The 13,944-nt window shown below is 47.1% G+C and overlaps 2 protein-coding genes across 2 annotated transcripts; one reads left to right on the top strand and one right to left on the bottom strand.

The window, feature by feature from the left end:
• Nucleotides 1-2: 2 nt before the first annotated feature.
• Nucleotides 3-11,954, top strand: DNAAF2 (dynein axonemal assembly factor 2; the record flags this gene model as incomplete). Its single annotated transcript, XM_018089113.2, has 3 exons — nucleotides 3-203; nucleotides 8,703-8,849; nucleotides 10,724-11,954. Coding segments are annotated over 3 exons (858 nt in total), but the record flags the coding sequence as incomplete, so codon positions are not given.
• An 852-nt stretch (nucleotides 11,955-12,806) lies between these two features.
• MGAT2 (mannosyl (alpha-1,6-)-glycoprotein beta-1,2-N-acetylglucosaminyltransferase) lies at nucleotides 12,807-13,944 on the bottom strand (the record flags this gene model as incomplete). The annotated part of the gene is made up of 1 exon (XM_018089111.2): nucleotides 12,807-13,944. A coding segment is annotated over one exon (630 nt), but the record flags the coding sequence as incomplete, so codon positions are not given.

Raw genomic sequence — 13,944 nt, 5'->3', positions numbered from 1 at the left:
CCCACCACTACAGCCTGCGCTTCTCCGCTGACAGCGGTGCCTTTGCCCTGTTCCTGCAGTTCCCTCCCGCAAACAGGCTGCTCTCCCCCGAGACCGGAGTCAGCGTCTCTGCCCACAACGTGGTTGTGGAGCTGGCCAAGGCCCCCGACAGCACCGGGCCCTGGGAGAAGTTCAGCTTCGGCCTCGACCCCTCCGCTCTGCAGGTAATGGCTTCAAAGGGGCAGGTTTGGGGTGTCCCCTCCCCGCAGAGCCGCTGCTCCGCTGCTGGGTGTGGCTCATGTTTGGCTTCGTTGGTGAGCGGCGTCTCGGGGAGGTGTGAGGTTGAGTTCAAAGCTATAGAGACAGAAGTTGCTTCCTCCGAGAGCTGCTCCTGCATGTGAATGGAGTGGCCTGATTTGAACAAATCTTGTCCAAGGTCACATCACGGAGCTGACGCCTTCATCCTTGGGTTTGCAATGACTTCTGCCTCCCACACTGACTTTTTTCTAAGGGAAATTGTGGTGATAAGTGAAAACAAAGCCTGCCCTGACCTTTAAGTCCTTAGTGTTCACTTTTAACTCAAGTAAATTGCTTGTGCAGCTTGTTCACACAAAGAAAGGAGATGTTTATGGTATACCAGACGTACACTCGTGCATACACTGTCATGAAGTGTGGATGGAGGGTCCCTGTGTCTGTATTTTGGGACAGAATCCCCACTTACAGCAATGGGAATACCCATTAGTTCAACCAGAGCAGAACAGCAAACAGCAGCTGTGAACTGTCCATTTTGCTGGGATAAATCTTCACCTTCCCTTCCTCCCTGTCTGGATATGATTCCAGTTTAGTGGTTTATGATTTTATGGGTCGTTTGGCAGTGATGCTCTCATGGTGGGAGAAGGTGGGGTGGCTGCATCCAGGTGACAGTGCCACCTGGGAGCTGCCAGTGTCCCCAAAGGGATGCCCACCTCGTGGCACTCTTGCTGTCCAGAAGCACTCACACAAGTTTTGTGGAAAACCATGTTATTCTGTAAGCTCAGAGTTTCAAACAGCTTCTCATGAGCAGGGATTAAGGCTGCACGGCTCTTGTGTAACCTTCCAGTCATGGGATTTGAAGTTTGGCTTGATTTTAGAGCAATAAAATCCTTTGCATTTTGGATCATGTGCTGTGGGAGTGCAAGTCCAGAAAGCTGGCAGGCTTCAAGTATATCCACTGGGATGGACTTGCCTTGGAGCAGCTTAATTGCTCCTTCCCTACCACTAGAAATTACTTGTGCATGATTTTGAAAGATATTTATCCAATTAGTGTTTGTGCAGCTGAAACATCACACTTAATGTCCCATTTAGCAGCTGCACACCTTCTATAACAGCAATTCCTGTGAAGGGGGAGCTGATCATTTCGGGGAAGTATCAAAGATGATGAATTTATGGAGAACCACCCACGCTGAGCTGTTTGCAGAGCATTTCCTCTGCTTTTAGTGGAGCAGAAGCCTTGCAAGTCTGTGCAAGTGGGGCCACAGAGCCCTCAGCACTGCTCTTAGTGGCTGGAATCGGGCACTGGGTGCTGCTGCCACGTCAAATAAGCCACTGTGTGAACTACTGCCTGTTTTCTGCACAGGGACAGAGCCTGCCCAGGGCAGTGGTGGAGTCTCCATCCCTGGAAGTGTTCAAAAAACGTGTGGGTGTGGCACTTGAGGACATGATTTAGTGATGAGCATGGTGGTGGTGCAGGGTTGGTGGCTGCTCTAATGGTTTGTGTGCATTTCTTATTACAACTGGGGGAATATGTTGTGATTGGAAGTTGCTAAAAGGCCACTCAGTAATGAGATTTTGGTTTTGTGAGTTAAAAAAAAACCCTTGAATGTGCTGATTTTAGTATATATGTTGCAAAACGTTTTGGGTGGAGTAGGAGGAAGAGATTGGGCATTAGTCATAGGCTTCCCAGCCATTCATTCACGTAGCAGACTCCAAAAGATTCTCCTGGCATGGAGTCCTTTGGACACTGGGCCTGCAAACTGAGGAGAAATAAACTGAAGTCATTTGTTCTGTTTGCTTGCTTTAAACTGATATTCCCCCAAAGTGCCTGTGCCAGCACTGAGAGCTGCACTCACTCAGAGTGAAGGGAGAAAAATTAATATTTAATTACAGCTACTATTATATGCTGCCTTCTGGCCATTAACTATTTGCTCCTGGTCGCTTTTCTTCTACTTCTGTTGATTTCTTCAATTTGTCTGATGTAATTTTGGATGTTTTTCTGCTTTGGCTCTCATTCTATAAATCAGAGCTGTTGTTCTTGCACTGAGACCTATAACGAGTTGCATCAGTCATTGCAGAGTGCACAAAGCAGGCCCCTGTTTGATCCCTTCAAGGAGCTTTTGGTGGCTGAGGGGAGCAGGAATTTTATCCTGCACTTCCCAGTGTGCTTGTTCATCATCTCTTCTCCCACAGCAGCGTTGCCAGAGGACAATGCATGGCAAAAGTGAATCATGGAATCAGAGAATCCCAGGATGGTTTGAGTTGGAAGGGACCTTAGAGCCCATCTCATTCCACCCCCTGCCGTGGGCAGGAACACCTTCCACTAATCCAGGTTGCTCAGAGCTCCATCCAGTTTGGCCAGTGTTTTTCTTAACAGATATAGAATTCCTGCTCTGCTATTGTCTGGGAAGTTGCTTCCTACTGGAGACTGAGGGTTGTTGTGTTGTTTCATGGAGCAAATTCCTCTGGGTTAGTTCAGAATCTGCCCCTCACTGGAAACCTGTGCCACAGTGGCTCTTCCACCACCCTGGGCTGCTGCCCAGTTCTCTCCCATTAACTGCCAGTTTCTTCTTGGAAATTGGTCTGATGCAGATACTGGTAGGAGAATGAACTGAGCTTGTCCTTGGGACACTGTGCTTGAAACAGAATTTCAAGGACTGCTTTTCCCTTTGTAGTCATCTATGGCTAATCCCTGTGCTGGAAGATGACCCGTTTAGAGCTCAGTTTCCACAGATGCTGAGCAGTTGGAATTTCCCACCCTTACCTCTTTTCAGGAAATCTTTACAGTGCCACAGTCCCCCCTGGACTTTAACTGTGAATAGTTTCACTCCTTGGCTAAACTATAATGTCCACATAGCAGTTGGACTTGATGATCTTGGAAGTCTTTCCCATCCTAAATGATTCTATGACTTGTTGACCAGAAATCCTATAAAAATAAAGATTCCATAGCTTGGGGCATCATGGACCAGGGTCACATATTTCAGGGGTTTAAAGGTGACCTTTTGTCACTGCCCTGGTGCTCCATCACTGCACCAGAGACCACACAGCACTGATCCTTCTGCAGGGCTCGCTCCAGACCCTGTTTTTCCAGGGAATATCCTGAGGAAGCTTCCTGGCTTCCCCATTGCCAAAAATCACTGTCTGCTCTTTGCCTTGAAGGACCAGCCATGGGCTGTGCTCCCTCCATTGCAGTTCGTCCACTAATACCTGGTACATCTTTTCCTTAAATCCTTAAATTCAGGCCTGGGAAACTCCTGCATCAGAGAGTTGCCCTTCATTTTGAGACAACACAGCCTGGAGAGTAAATGATGAAGAAAGAATGGTTAAGAGTTAAATAACCATTAATAAAATTTGTAAGCCTGCCAGGCAAGGTTTGTGAGAACAGCATGTCCCAGTGTGTCCTGGTTTATGGTAGAGCAGGAGTTGGGCAGTGATGGAAATCGTGCCTTTGGAAAGCACTGTCTTGGAATGTTTGGCCTCCTGGGGTTAAATGCTCAGTTCTTAACAGAAATAAAAAGCAGTTTTCTAGTGGGTGTATTGAACTCCTGAGACTTGGAGGCTCAGTTATCAGAGCATGTGAAACACGTGTGGTGGCTAATTAATTCTGCTGGCAGTTTTGGGGTCGTGTGTGCTCATTTTCATGGGATTAGAAAAAGATTGGGTCACGTAGGAATTCCCTTTCATGCTGATCCACACCCTTCCTGCCCCTCTCAGCGGCCTGGAGTGAGTTAGTTCACAGGATGTGTGCTCATTCCCTGGTCAGTGCTTCTCCCTGGGAACCCCTCACTGCAGGAGGAATCACAGCCAGACCATCCCTTTCCTCATAAACTCCCATCTCCTCTTAGGGAGAATATTAAGATTTAACTCACATAAACCCCCCGGGGCTCCAGAGAACAGCAGGGGAGCAGAGGAAAACAGAAATATTTCCTCTGCTTTCCTATGCATTACGTTTTTTTAACATTTACAGTCTGAAAAATATTATACTGAACATTCCTGAGGAGTTCATGGTTGGAGCTAAGCGTGAGTTATGCTGTTTGTGAGGTATCCAAACAGGAATTGCACAGCAACATGGAAGCTTTGTTTAACTTCTCTGTGAGCGTTGATGCATCCATGGAGCATGTTTTGGGTGGGTGTGATTTTTCTGCTTGCCACAGCCACCAGTGTCTTGTGAAGGAGATGTTTTGGAAGCTTTTGGTGCTGGTAAAATAAGATGTGGACCCATTGGAGTGAGTCCAGAAGAGGCCACTAGACTGGTCACAAGGCTGGAGCCCCTCTGCTCTGGGGACAGGCTGGGAGAGCTGGGGGGTTCACTTGGAGAAGAGAAGGCTCTGGAGAGACCTGAGAGCTCCTTCCAGGGCCTAAAGGGGCTCCAGGAGAGCTGGAGAGGGACCTGGGACAAGGGCTGGAGGGACAGGACAAGGGGAATGGCTTCCCAATGCCAGAGGGCAGGGAGAGATGGGATATTGGGAAGGAATTCCTGGCTGGGAGGGTGGGGAGGCCCTGGCACAGGTTGCCCAGAGAAGCTGTGGCTGCTCCATCCCTGGAAGTGTCCAAGGCCAGGTTGGCCAGGGCTTCACCACCTGCACAGGGGAGAATTTCTTCCCAATATCCCATCTAAATGTAAGTCACCTGTGTGTGGCTGCAGGTGGCAGAGCTGTGTTGTTCCCAGCACAGGGAACATGTGGAAAAGGCTGTGGGCTGGATGTGCTCCTGTGGGCTCACTGCTGGGCCGTGCTGGAGCTGTCCTTGTGCTCAGTGATCTTGGAATTAGGGCCCTTGTGGATAAATGTTTTTCTTGGTTTGAGAGTCAACCAAGCATGAAACCCAGAGAGCCATGTTGGGAAGCGTAAGACACGGATGTTTTACGGCTTTGCCACTTTTCAGGGAGAAATCCATCCTGGAGAGCTCTTCTGCCCTCATTTCCAAGCTGTTTGGAGTTGTTACATGCTTTCTTTGAAAGTCAAGGCTATAATTTTCAATTTCCAAGCTACTATAAAGACTTAATACAATAGTCAGGGGTCACTTCTAAGAACATGCTGCTGGAAGCTGGGGCTGTTGTGTGTAATCCTACAACAGTTTATTTTTGGTTCAGTTAATTCTGTGCTCATCATTTCAAGACTCTTGGCAAGTTTTTGGGGAGGTCAAGGAAGGACAGAGAAGGAGAACAGAACAAACTTATTATTTCATATTTTTCTGAGTAATCTCCTTCCCAAGCTGCATTAAGAACCATAATTAGTTTGCTTCTGCTATAAAACAAACTAATTTCTGCATAGCCTTTAATTGGTAGCTGCATTTTGGGAATAACATGTCTACACAAAACATTTATGTCAGGAAACATTATTAACCTACTGATTAAGCTCATCAAAGCTCCTTTTGAGCTGTTTAATCTTTGCAGTCATGAGCTCCTTGGAAAAGTTTTCACCCCACTACAGGTAGTAAAATTTTGAGCTTCAAATTCTCATGTCGAGCTGGTTTGTGCTGGGACCCTACAAAGCCAGAGGCCAGGAGATCCACAGATCCAGGTCCCTTTCCATATTGAGTTGGTGGTTGTTCCTGGAGAGGATACGTCTGCCCCATCCCTGAAAGTGTTCAAGGCCAGCTTGGAGCAACCTGGTCCAGTGGAAGATGTCCCTGCCCATGGCAGGGGGTGGGAACGAGATGGTTTTTAAGATCCCTTCCCACCCAAACCATTCCATGATTCTGGGGTTCTCTGAGCTTCTCATTGCAGGAGGCACACAAATAATTTAAACCCGAAATCTGGGCTGCTTTTAAAACTGTTGCAGCCTGCGTGGGAGGTAACTCTGGATGGAAATTGGCTACGAATTTGGATAAAGTGAGGCAGAATAAACCCGTTTGATTGCCGAGGGCAGCCGTGAGGGGCCCAGCTTTGCACCGTCCGTGCTGTGAGAGACAAGGGTGGCTTTGAGTGATGAAGTGCTCTAGAAACCAAAGTCCTTCCTGCTAACGTTTATGTTAATTTGGTCTCAGTTTAGTCACAGGGAAAAATGAATGTGTACCAAACAGCAGATGACAGTATGTGCAGGGAGAAACAAATTAAATTGGAAGTTGCTAAGAGAGGATCATAAATACCAGAAAATAAACGGTTTAAGCCGACGAATTATTTTACAGGGTCATTGAAATCATCTGCAGATGGTTGTCCTCTGTTTGCTCTGGCTTGGAAGGCAGAGCAGGCTTTAGAATAAATGCCTGAGTCATTTTTTTCCAAGGTCTAGGCTTTGATAACATCTGCAGTAATATAAATGCCTCGGCGTGTGCTCCCTGTGAATTCAAAGTCTGAGTTACAGTCTCAGGCTAATGATAATCACCTTAGTGACAACAAACACATCCAAGGTGCTGTGATTTATGGCAGGCCATGGGGTAGGACTGGGATAAAATGTTAAATACTTATGGGAGTGAGGTGTTGGGCTGGAATGAAACTTTATAGCAATCGGTCAAAATTAACAGAACATCACAAGTGGTTACTTTTTATCCTCGTGTTAAGTACTGATTAATCATGGAATGTCCTGAGCTGGAAGGGACCCACAAGGATCATCCAGTCCAACTCCTGGCCATGCACAGACACCCCAACAATCCCACCCTGTCCCTGAGAGTGTTGTCCAAACCCTCCTGGAGCTCTGGCAGCCTTGGGGCCGTGCCCACTGCCCTGGGGAGCCTGGGCAGTGCCCAACCAGCCTCTGGGGGAAGAACCTTTTCCTGACAACAGACCTTCCATTCAGTTTTTGTTTTTAATAGTATTTACTGGGAAGAAAACAAATTCTTTTACTTTTAATCGGGAAGAAAATCTCCAGAAAGATTTCTTGGGTTTGTTGCCAAAATGCAAAGTCCTGATTGCATCGAGGACTGTCCCTCCCTCAGGCAACCACGTGTGCCAGATGCAGGTTCAGAGGGAAAATAGACTGTTTTCCCCATTTTGTGTAGGAAATGTAGGATGGGGCTTGGAACGACCTGGTCTAGTGGAAGGGTGTCCCTGTTTCTGTACTCTGACACCTTCTCTTGGAGTCTGCAGAGTATTCCCACAATCCTGGGGCACTGGCAGGTCCCTCTCTGGCAGGCAGGAAAAGGATATAACATTAGGGAATAACTATTTTAGGCTTTGCAGACAGAAATGCAAGGAGTAGGTATGTTATGGGAGGGTTTTCTGTCAGGGCAGCCCTGCTGTACTTTAATCTTCCCCCAAACAGTTTCAGCCTCCAAAGCTGGCTCTTTGCCTGGATTGTAATCTTTCTGGATAGAAAATGAATTCAATCCTCTGGCTTGGAAAACCAACAATATCTATGTTATGACTTTCCATATTGTGATTTCTAATTTTAATAGTGGAAAAAGTAGGACGCTGGGTTATTTTTCCCATACTGTTTGGGTTTTTTTTTTTCAAGATGACAGTTAAATTTTGTACCTCAGACACAATGTGACATCTGGCTGTGCATAAGGCTATGTCCACAGGGGGCCAAAAATGTGCAGAATTGCCTTTTTTGCTTCTCAGTCTGCAAGATGTCAGTGATAATTGAATTTAACTTCCTTTGGATTGACAAGAGGGTTGAACTGGACCGAGAAATTTTAAAGTGTGACTTAAAGTGGAAGGTTTGCAACTTCTCCCTGTTACTTCCAATTAAACAGGAAAGGTAATTCCCAGAGCACAAAACACTCCTCTAGGTCAGAACATTTTTATTGTGCCAAAGTCTGTCCTCACCCTCAGCCTACACAGATGATTTAGGAATAACACAAGCACGGGGAAAGCTCTGCAGTTCTTATGAAACAGCCCCTCCAGGAGGTGTTTTAGGACCTTTAATTACCTGTAACTGATTTAAATCTTTAAACCTGTAGCAACATGTTTCACATTGTTTATGAACTGCATATGAAGGGCCTGGAAACACACCCCAGGCTGTCCCTCTGCCTCTGGATAACTCTCCTTGTTTTCCAACTGGCTTGTCTGCATGGAGATCTGAGCAGCCTCCCTGGCTGGGTGTGAAATGGATACAGCCCTGCGTGTTCCATGTCTCATCTTGGAGCTGAGGGTTCACAGGTCCCGCGGGGACACTCCAAGGAGGTGTTTGTGTTTTCCCAAGCACATGAAACAAACCCATAACAGTGTCACACCTTCCTGGTGTTAAGCCAGGTGAGGACAGTGGAACAATGTTGGTGCAAATCATTCCTCAGAGAGAGTCTAAATCTGTATATTAATCACGTGTCCATAGAGAGAAAGCACTTTTCTTTTATATTTGGTGTGATGCTGATCTGTGATTTCAATCCACATGAGCTAAGCACTGCTCTTCATCCATTTCACCTCGTTACTCTGAATGTCTGGCTCAGAATTTCTCTATCAAGGCATGAATGAGCTGTGAAACTTGTGAAGTGTCTTGGCTTTCTTTGCAGTGAGTTTTTAGCCCAAATATCACTAAAGTTTAGCACAAAAAGAACATAACCTGCTCTTTCTCTTTTTTTTTTTCCTTTAGGAAAGATTGTTTGTCACTGAAGAGAACATTGATGGATTTCTAGGCACTGCTTTATGCCCTTCTTCTTGCTCCCAATCAGCACTGGAAAGCCAGCCATTAATTGAAGTGCTGGAGGTTTCTGAGGACAGAATTCAAATCAGGGTGGAGGTGAGGATCTCTGGGAGCAGCACACGCTCTGGCTGATTTATGTTCTTCAGCAAGATCCTATCAAATCCCACTGATACGTCTCTGTTCCTGTTTTGTCTTCACAGAGTGGGGAAAAACCGAGAGTGGGGTTATTTAAAAGTAGAACTGTCAATTTTCAGAAGCCCAGGTTGTGTTTGTGCCATTTAACGTGACCAAGGGATTGAAACCTCCTATATTTCACTTGAAAAAGGAGAACTGTGATCCAGTCTTTAAAGACAGTGCTTTCTCCTTGTAGGAATACTTCACTCTCTCAGCCTTGTACAGGCAGAGAAATCCTAGAGGATTTTGTCTGGGAAGAATCATGTCTCCTTATCTTTATTCAGTCCAAGCATTTGAATACTTGAGGGGTTCCTGTTGTGTAGATAATTAAACATGAGGCTATTAATCTTAAACACTGGTCTCAAATTCACATTTGTAATGTTTCAGGCCTCAGTCAGGCCACTCTTCTTCCTCAGTCACCCTGTCTACATAGAGGATGCAAGACAGGCTGTTTCTGGGATCTGTCATGGGATTCAAATGTGCTCCCGTTGCAAAACAGATGGACAGAAGAAGAAACCAAAATGTTAGTTTTGCAAAGAGGGAAATGTAAAGCCCCCCACATTAACTGGGATTTCTTGGCAGGTACTGCATCAGAAATTCAGATTAAACTTTTCTGAAAGGAAACATAAAATGCAGGGACAGTCAGGTCACTGCTGTGGCCGTGAACTGGGGTCTGCAGACAGAGTTAATGTGTAGGTGGCCTGTTTGGAGGCAAGTTCAGACAAAGAACATGACCTTTGGAACCAGGCTGGAGGCCCCAGGAGTTTTTCAAAGGTAGTGGCTTTACTTGGCAGGCTTAATATGTGTAGCTAGTGCGGATTGTACATAAAAATCTAAAATTCAAAGTGTTGGAAAGCAGATCTGTGTGTTTTGGGGCCTAAGAAAAGGCAGCTGAGATATCTTAAATCATCACACTCCTGGTGCTGTGCCGGGACAGCAGTTGGAGTCAATGATCCTTGTGGGTCCCTTCCAGCTCAGGTTGTTTGTTCCATGATTCTGGGTCTATGTGGGAGAATCATCCAGTTTGAAGAAGGACTTACTGCTGGTGCTTTTGTCTCTTGCTGGAGTGAGCAGAGGTTTGGGGTCAGAGAGGGCTGAGTGTGTGAGAGAGCAGCTCTGTCTAAATCCATGAATCCAGCTGCTCCTGGACAGATCCCTGCCTGATCCTGACTGCCCACTGAGCTAAGAGCAGCCTTTTGCAAAAACACTCAATAATGTTGAAACTGGGGAACTGCCATTTAGACAACACCTCTCACAGTTCCTCCTCTCCTGAGGCAAACCATGGCAATTCCTGGATTAGCTCCACAGGCCGGTAATTTCCCTAATTGCAAGGTTCAAACACGCTCCTGCAATGAGAGTTCAGATCCCTTGGCTGATTTTGTGGCCCCTGAGATCTGGAAAACAGGCTGGGTGTGGTGAAAGGCCTTTCCTAATCCTGCAGCCACGGCGGCTGTGGTGCTTGGCCGCTGCCCAGCAGCTTTTCCTAGAGCAGAGGAAACCCTCGGGAAGTGAGCAACCTCCCTGCCACTCATTCCCACGCGCCAGACAAGAGCAGGAAAACCCCAGCACCGGGCTCACTTGGCTTTGTGGAATAGAATCACAGAATCACAGAGTCATAGGATGGTTTGGGTTGGAAGGGACCTTAGAGATCAGCCAGTTGTGACCCCCTGCCATGGACATTCCACCAATCCAAGTTGCTCAGCTGTTGGAGGAACAAGTGTCTCTGCTGTCTTTGCAGCAGTTTTGTGGGCACGGTTTGTTTCAGCTGCAAAATAACTCATTTATTTCCTTGACAGCCACAGGAACGTGATGGAGAAGGAACACTTGGCAGCTCAGGGGGAGACCTTGCTGGAAAGACCAACGGTGACTACCCCGAAACAAAGGCAGAAACAAACTGCCCTGCAGCTGATGGAGAACGTGCTGCAGGAACCAACACGGCTCCCACAGCTGAAACAATAGGAAAAGTAGGTTGTAGTTCACACCATTGTTTGGAGCACGAACCTCCTGACACCAGTTCAGCGAGTGCCGGTGAATCTGGGAGAAAGGAACCAGATTTAGAAAGTGCTGCCGCAGCAGGCGACACGGCCCCGGCCCCGGGCTCTGCAAAACAAGGAGAGCTTCTGCCAGGGGGGCAGGAGGCAGTGGAAGGGCACGAAGAGGCTGAACCCCCAGGGCTGGACAGCAGGGCAGCCTCCCCTCTCCTACGAGAAGTGAACCTTGAGGACGGGAGCGTGTGGGTCCTCAGGGATCACGTAACGCGCTGCCCCGTCGTGTTTCAGAATTCCTTGCTGTATGAGTTGGATTAGTTTAATGGGTTTAGGATTTCCTTCTGTTGTTTGATGCCTTTTGTGACTTCCACGTGCTGGTGGGTGACTTCAGGCCTCAGAGGTCCCCACTGGAACTGTTTCAGCATCAAAACCTTACGTTGTTACAATTTTTGCAGTTAATAGATCTGTTTTCTAATCACATGTATGGGCTGAAGTAGTTTTATTACAAGAAGGATGCAGTTGGAAGTGAATCTGAGCTCCTGGAAGAAAATGCATCTTCATTGTTTACATAACTTTTTTATTCTCTTACCAGATTTCAGGGATTATTTGTTTATATCCTTGGTCTAATGGCTCCCTTGGGAATTGAGCAGTATTCATCATTTTTCAAACCTTTCATTTTGTGATAACTGCAGGATTAGACTCGCAGTGATTTTTAGCAATCAAATGAAATTTCTAATTACCCGGAGAAGTTCTAATTAGTCTCCTAGAAATAATCAACAGCTACACCCTGTATTCCATCCTAGTGCAGTGCTTTGCAGCACCCAGACATCCCCCAGCTGAACAAATTCCATTGCACATTAACAACATCCTCTGGGTGCACGTGTGCTGTGAAGTATTTACAATTTGGGAGGCGGATTCACTTTATCCAGATTTATTTTCACAGTTTCCCTTGAGTTTCCCCATGCTCGTTGCTGGTTCACCTCTCTAAAGTGCCATAACCAAAAGAACACATCTAATAATAAACTTCCAGTTCCCTTTCTCACTGGTGCTGAACCAACTTCTGTTTTCGTTTGAGCTCTACAAGACACGGAGGTGCTTTAGAGGGAAGTTAAATTTGCCTTGTTTCAGGGCTGCTCTGGAATTACTGTCCAATTTCTGTGTGAAACATGAGTGTGTGCAGTGGGGTGTGTGGTGTGTTACTTTCTGAGTTCAGTGAAGCCACAGTTGCCAAAACACCTGCCCTGCCCTCCAGGGCACCATATCCGCTGCAGGAGGGCGAGGGCTTTGCTGGGTTAAGTTTAACCCCCTTCAGCTTTTTTGGGGGAGGTCTCTGAGGGCTGAGGCACCAGCACAGCTTCATCATCACCCCTGACCCCGTGAAACAACACAGAGCAAGTGTGTTGCAAAATTGCAGTGGTTAAATAACCCTGGGAAAAAAAAAAAAGACATTTTGTTTCTCTGACATACTTCTCTGTTCTACAAAAAGCTGCTGAGATGCTGCTGTTACCAGCTGTGCTTCAGAGAGCAGTGCCACGAAAGCAGCTGTAGTGACAACAAACAGCTCTGTGGCTCCCAACTCCAGATCAGCCCAGATCACAGCAGCACTTTTACTGGTGGTTTTACATGGCTAATCTAAAACCAACTTTTTTTTTTTATTTAATTCAAACAGAAGAAGTGTTGTGCCACCAATTTGCTATTTTTTTCTACCTCAATTAATGAGTATCATTAAAAATTTAATGAAGTTAAATGCACACTGCTAGAAGGGGTGATGGCACGTGCCCAGCCCTCGGGATTAGAGAAGAGAAACTCCCCTCCCACCCCGTCCTGACTTTTTAGGAACACGAGATGACATCATCCTTTTGGTGACAATCAAGGACTTCTCTGCAATTACAAAACAACTGACTTTTTATTTCGGCAGAACTAAAAAAATCATATATTTATCTACATCGTAGTAAAAACAATGAATTTATTTTTCCATCCTTCATATATTTCATCGACACATCGCAACCGAGCCGGGACACAGGGATCAGGCATGAGGTGACCCCGGGTGGGACAGCACACGAGGGCCCCCCCGGCGCGGTGTCACGGGCACCGCCAGAGCTTCAGCACCAAAAAAGATGCACTTAAAAGTGTTCTCCTCCTTCTCCTCCTCCTCCTCCTCCTCCTCCCAGCAAACTCAGCAGCAGGTCACTTTTTGCGTAGGGGCTGCAGCACATCACCCATTTCCAAAACGTGGTTGCCAAACATGAGAGATTACTATTTTGGGACACCTTTAAACAAGAATGTTTATTCATATTAAAGCAGAAACCAACTCATAAATGCTGTTTATACACGTGTGTGCCTGTAAAAGACAAAATGGGACAACTCAAGAAGAAAAGAAGGCTGCAAGAGAAGGATCCTCACTGGAGTCTGCGGTAACTCTTACAGAGTTCGTGGTCCCTGATGTCTCCCCACCCTCCGTTTTTGACGTGAGGGGACAGGGGAGCCATGGAGTACCTTTTACTGACACTCATCGTCTTGGGAAACAGGTACTGTTGGTTGCTGTTCAAGAGAGAGTCGATTTTGGCACTCTGGGTGGACGGTCTGCAGGATTTCTTGTGGTGCATGCCACAGTCCCCCGTGTGAAAAATCCTGGGGATCTCGGGAACCAGCACTTTCCAGAACTTTGGAAGACAAGAGACAGTCAAGTGCTGCAGAGTCCAGTCCCAGTTGTAGTCATCGTAGGTGCAGAAGGCGTCCGTGCACTCGATGAGCTTCTGGTAGGTGTCTCTGCCGAAGGCCATGCCCATGTTGTGCTCCGTGGACTTCCACGTCTTCATCTCCACCTTGTCGGCGCGGCCGGCGAAGCCGCCCCGCACGGGGCTGTAGGTGCCCAGGGACACCACCTGGCACTCGGGGCACTCGCGCTGGCGCAGGGCCCAGAGCTGCTTGAGGACGTGGTAGAAGTCGGGGGCCAGGTAATGATCCTCCTCCAGGAAGAGCACGGGCCCCGCGTGCTCCCGCAGCGCCCGCACGCGCTCCCACACGAA

This window comes from Manacus vitellinus, unplaced genomic scaffold, assembly GCF_001715985.3.
Source record: "Manacus vitellinus isolate BGI_N305 unplaced genomic scaffold, ASM171598v3 scaffold_116_pilon, whole genome shotgun sequence".
Taxonomy (NCBI): domain Eukaryota; kingdom Metazoa; phylum Chordata; class Aves; order Passeriformes; family Pipridae; genus Manacus; species Manacus vitellinus.
This window is presented reverse-complemented; position numbering and strand designations above follow the sequence as displayed.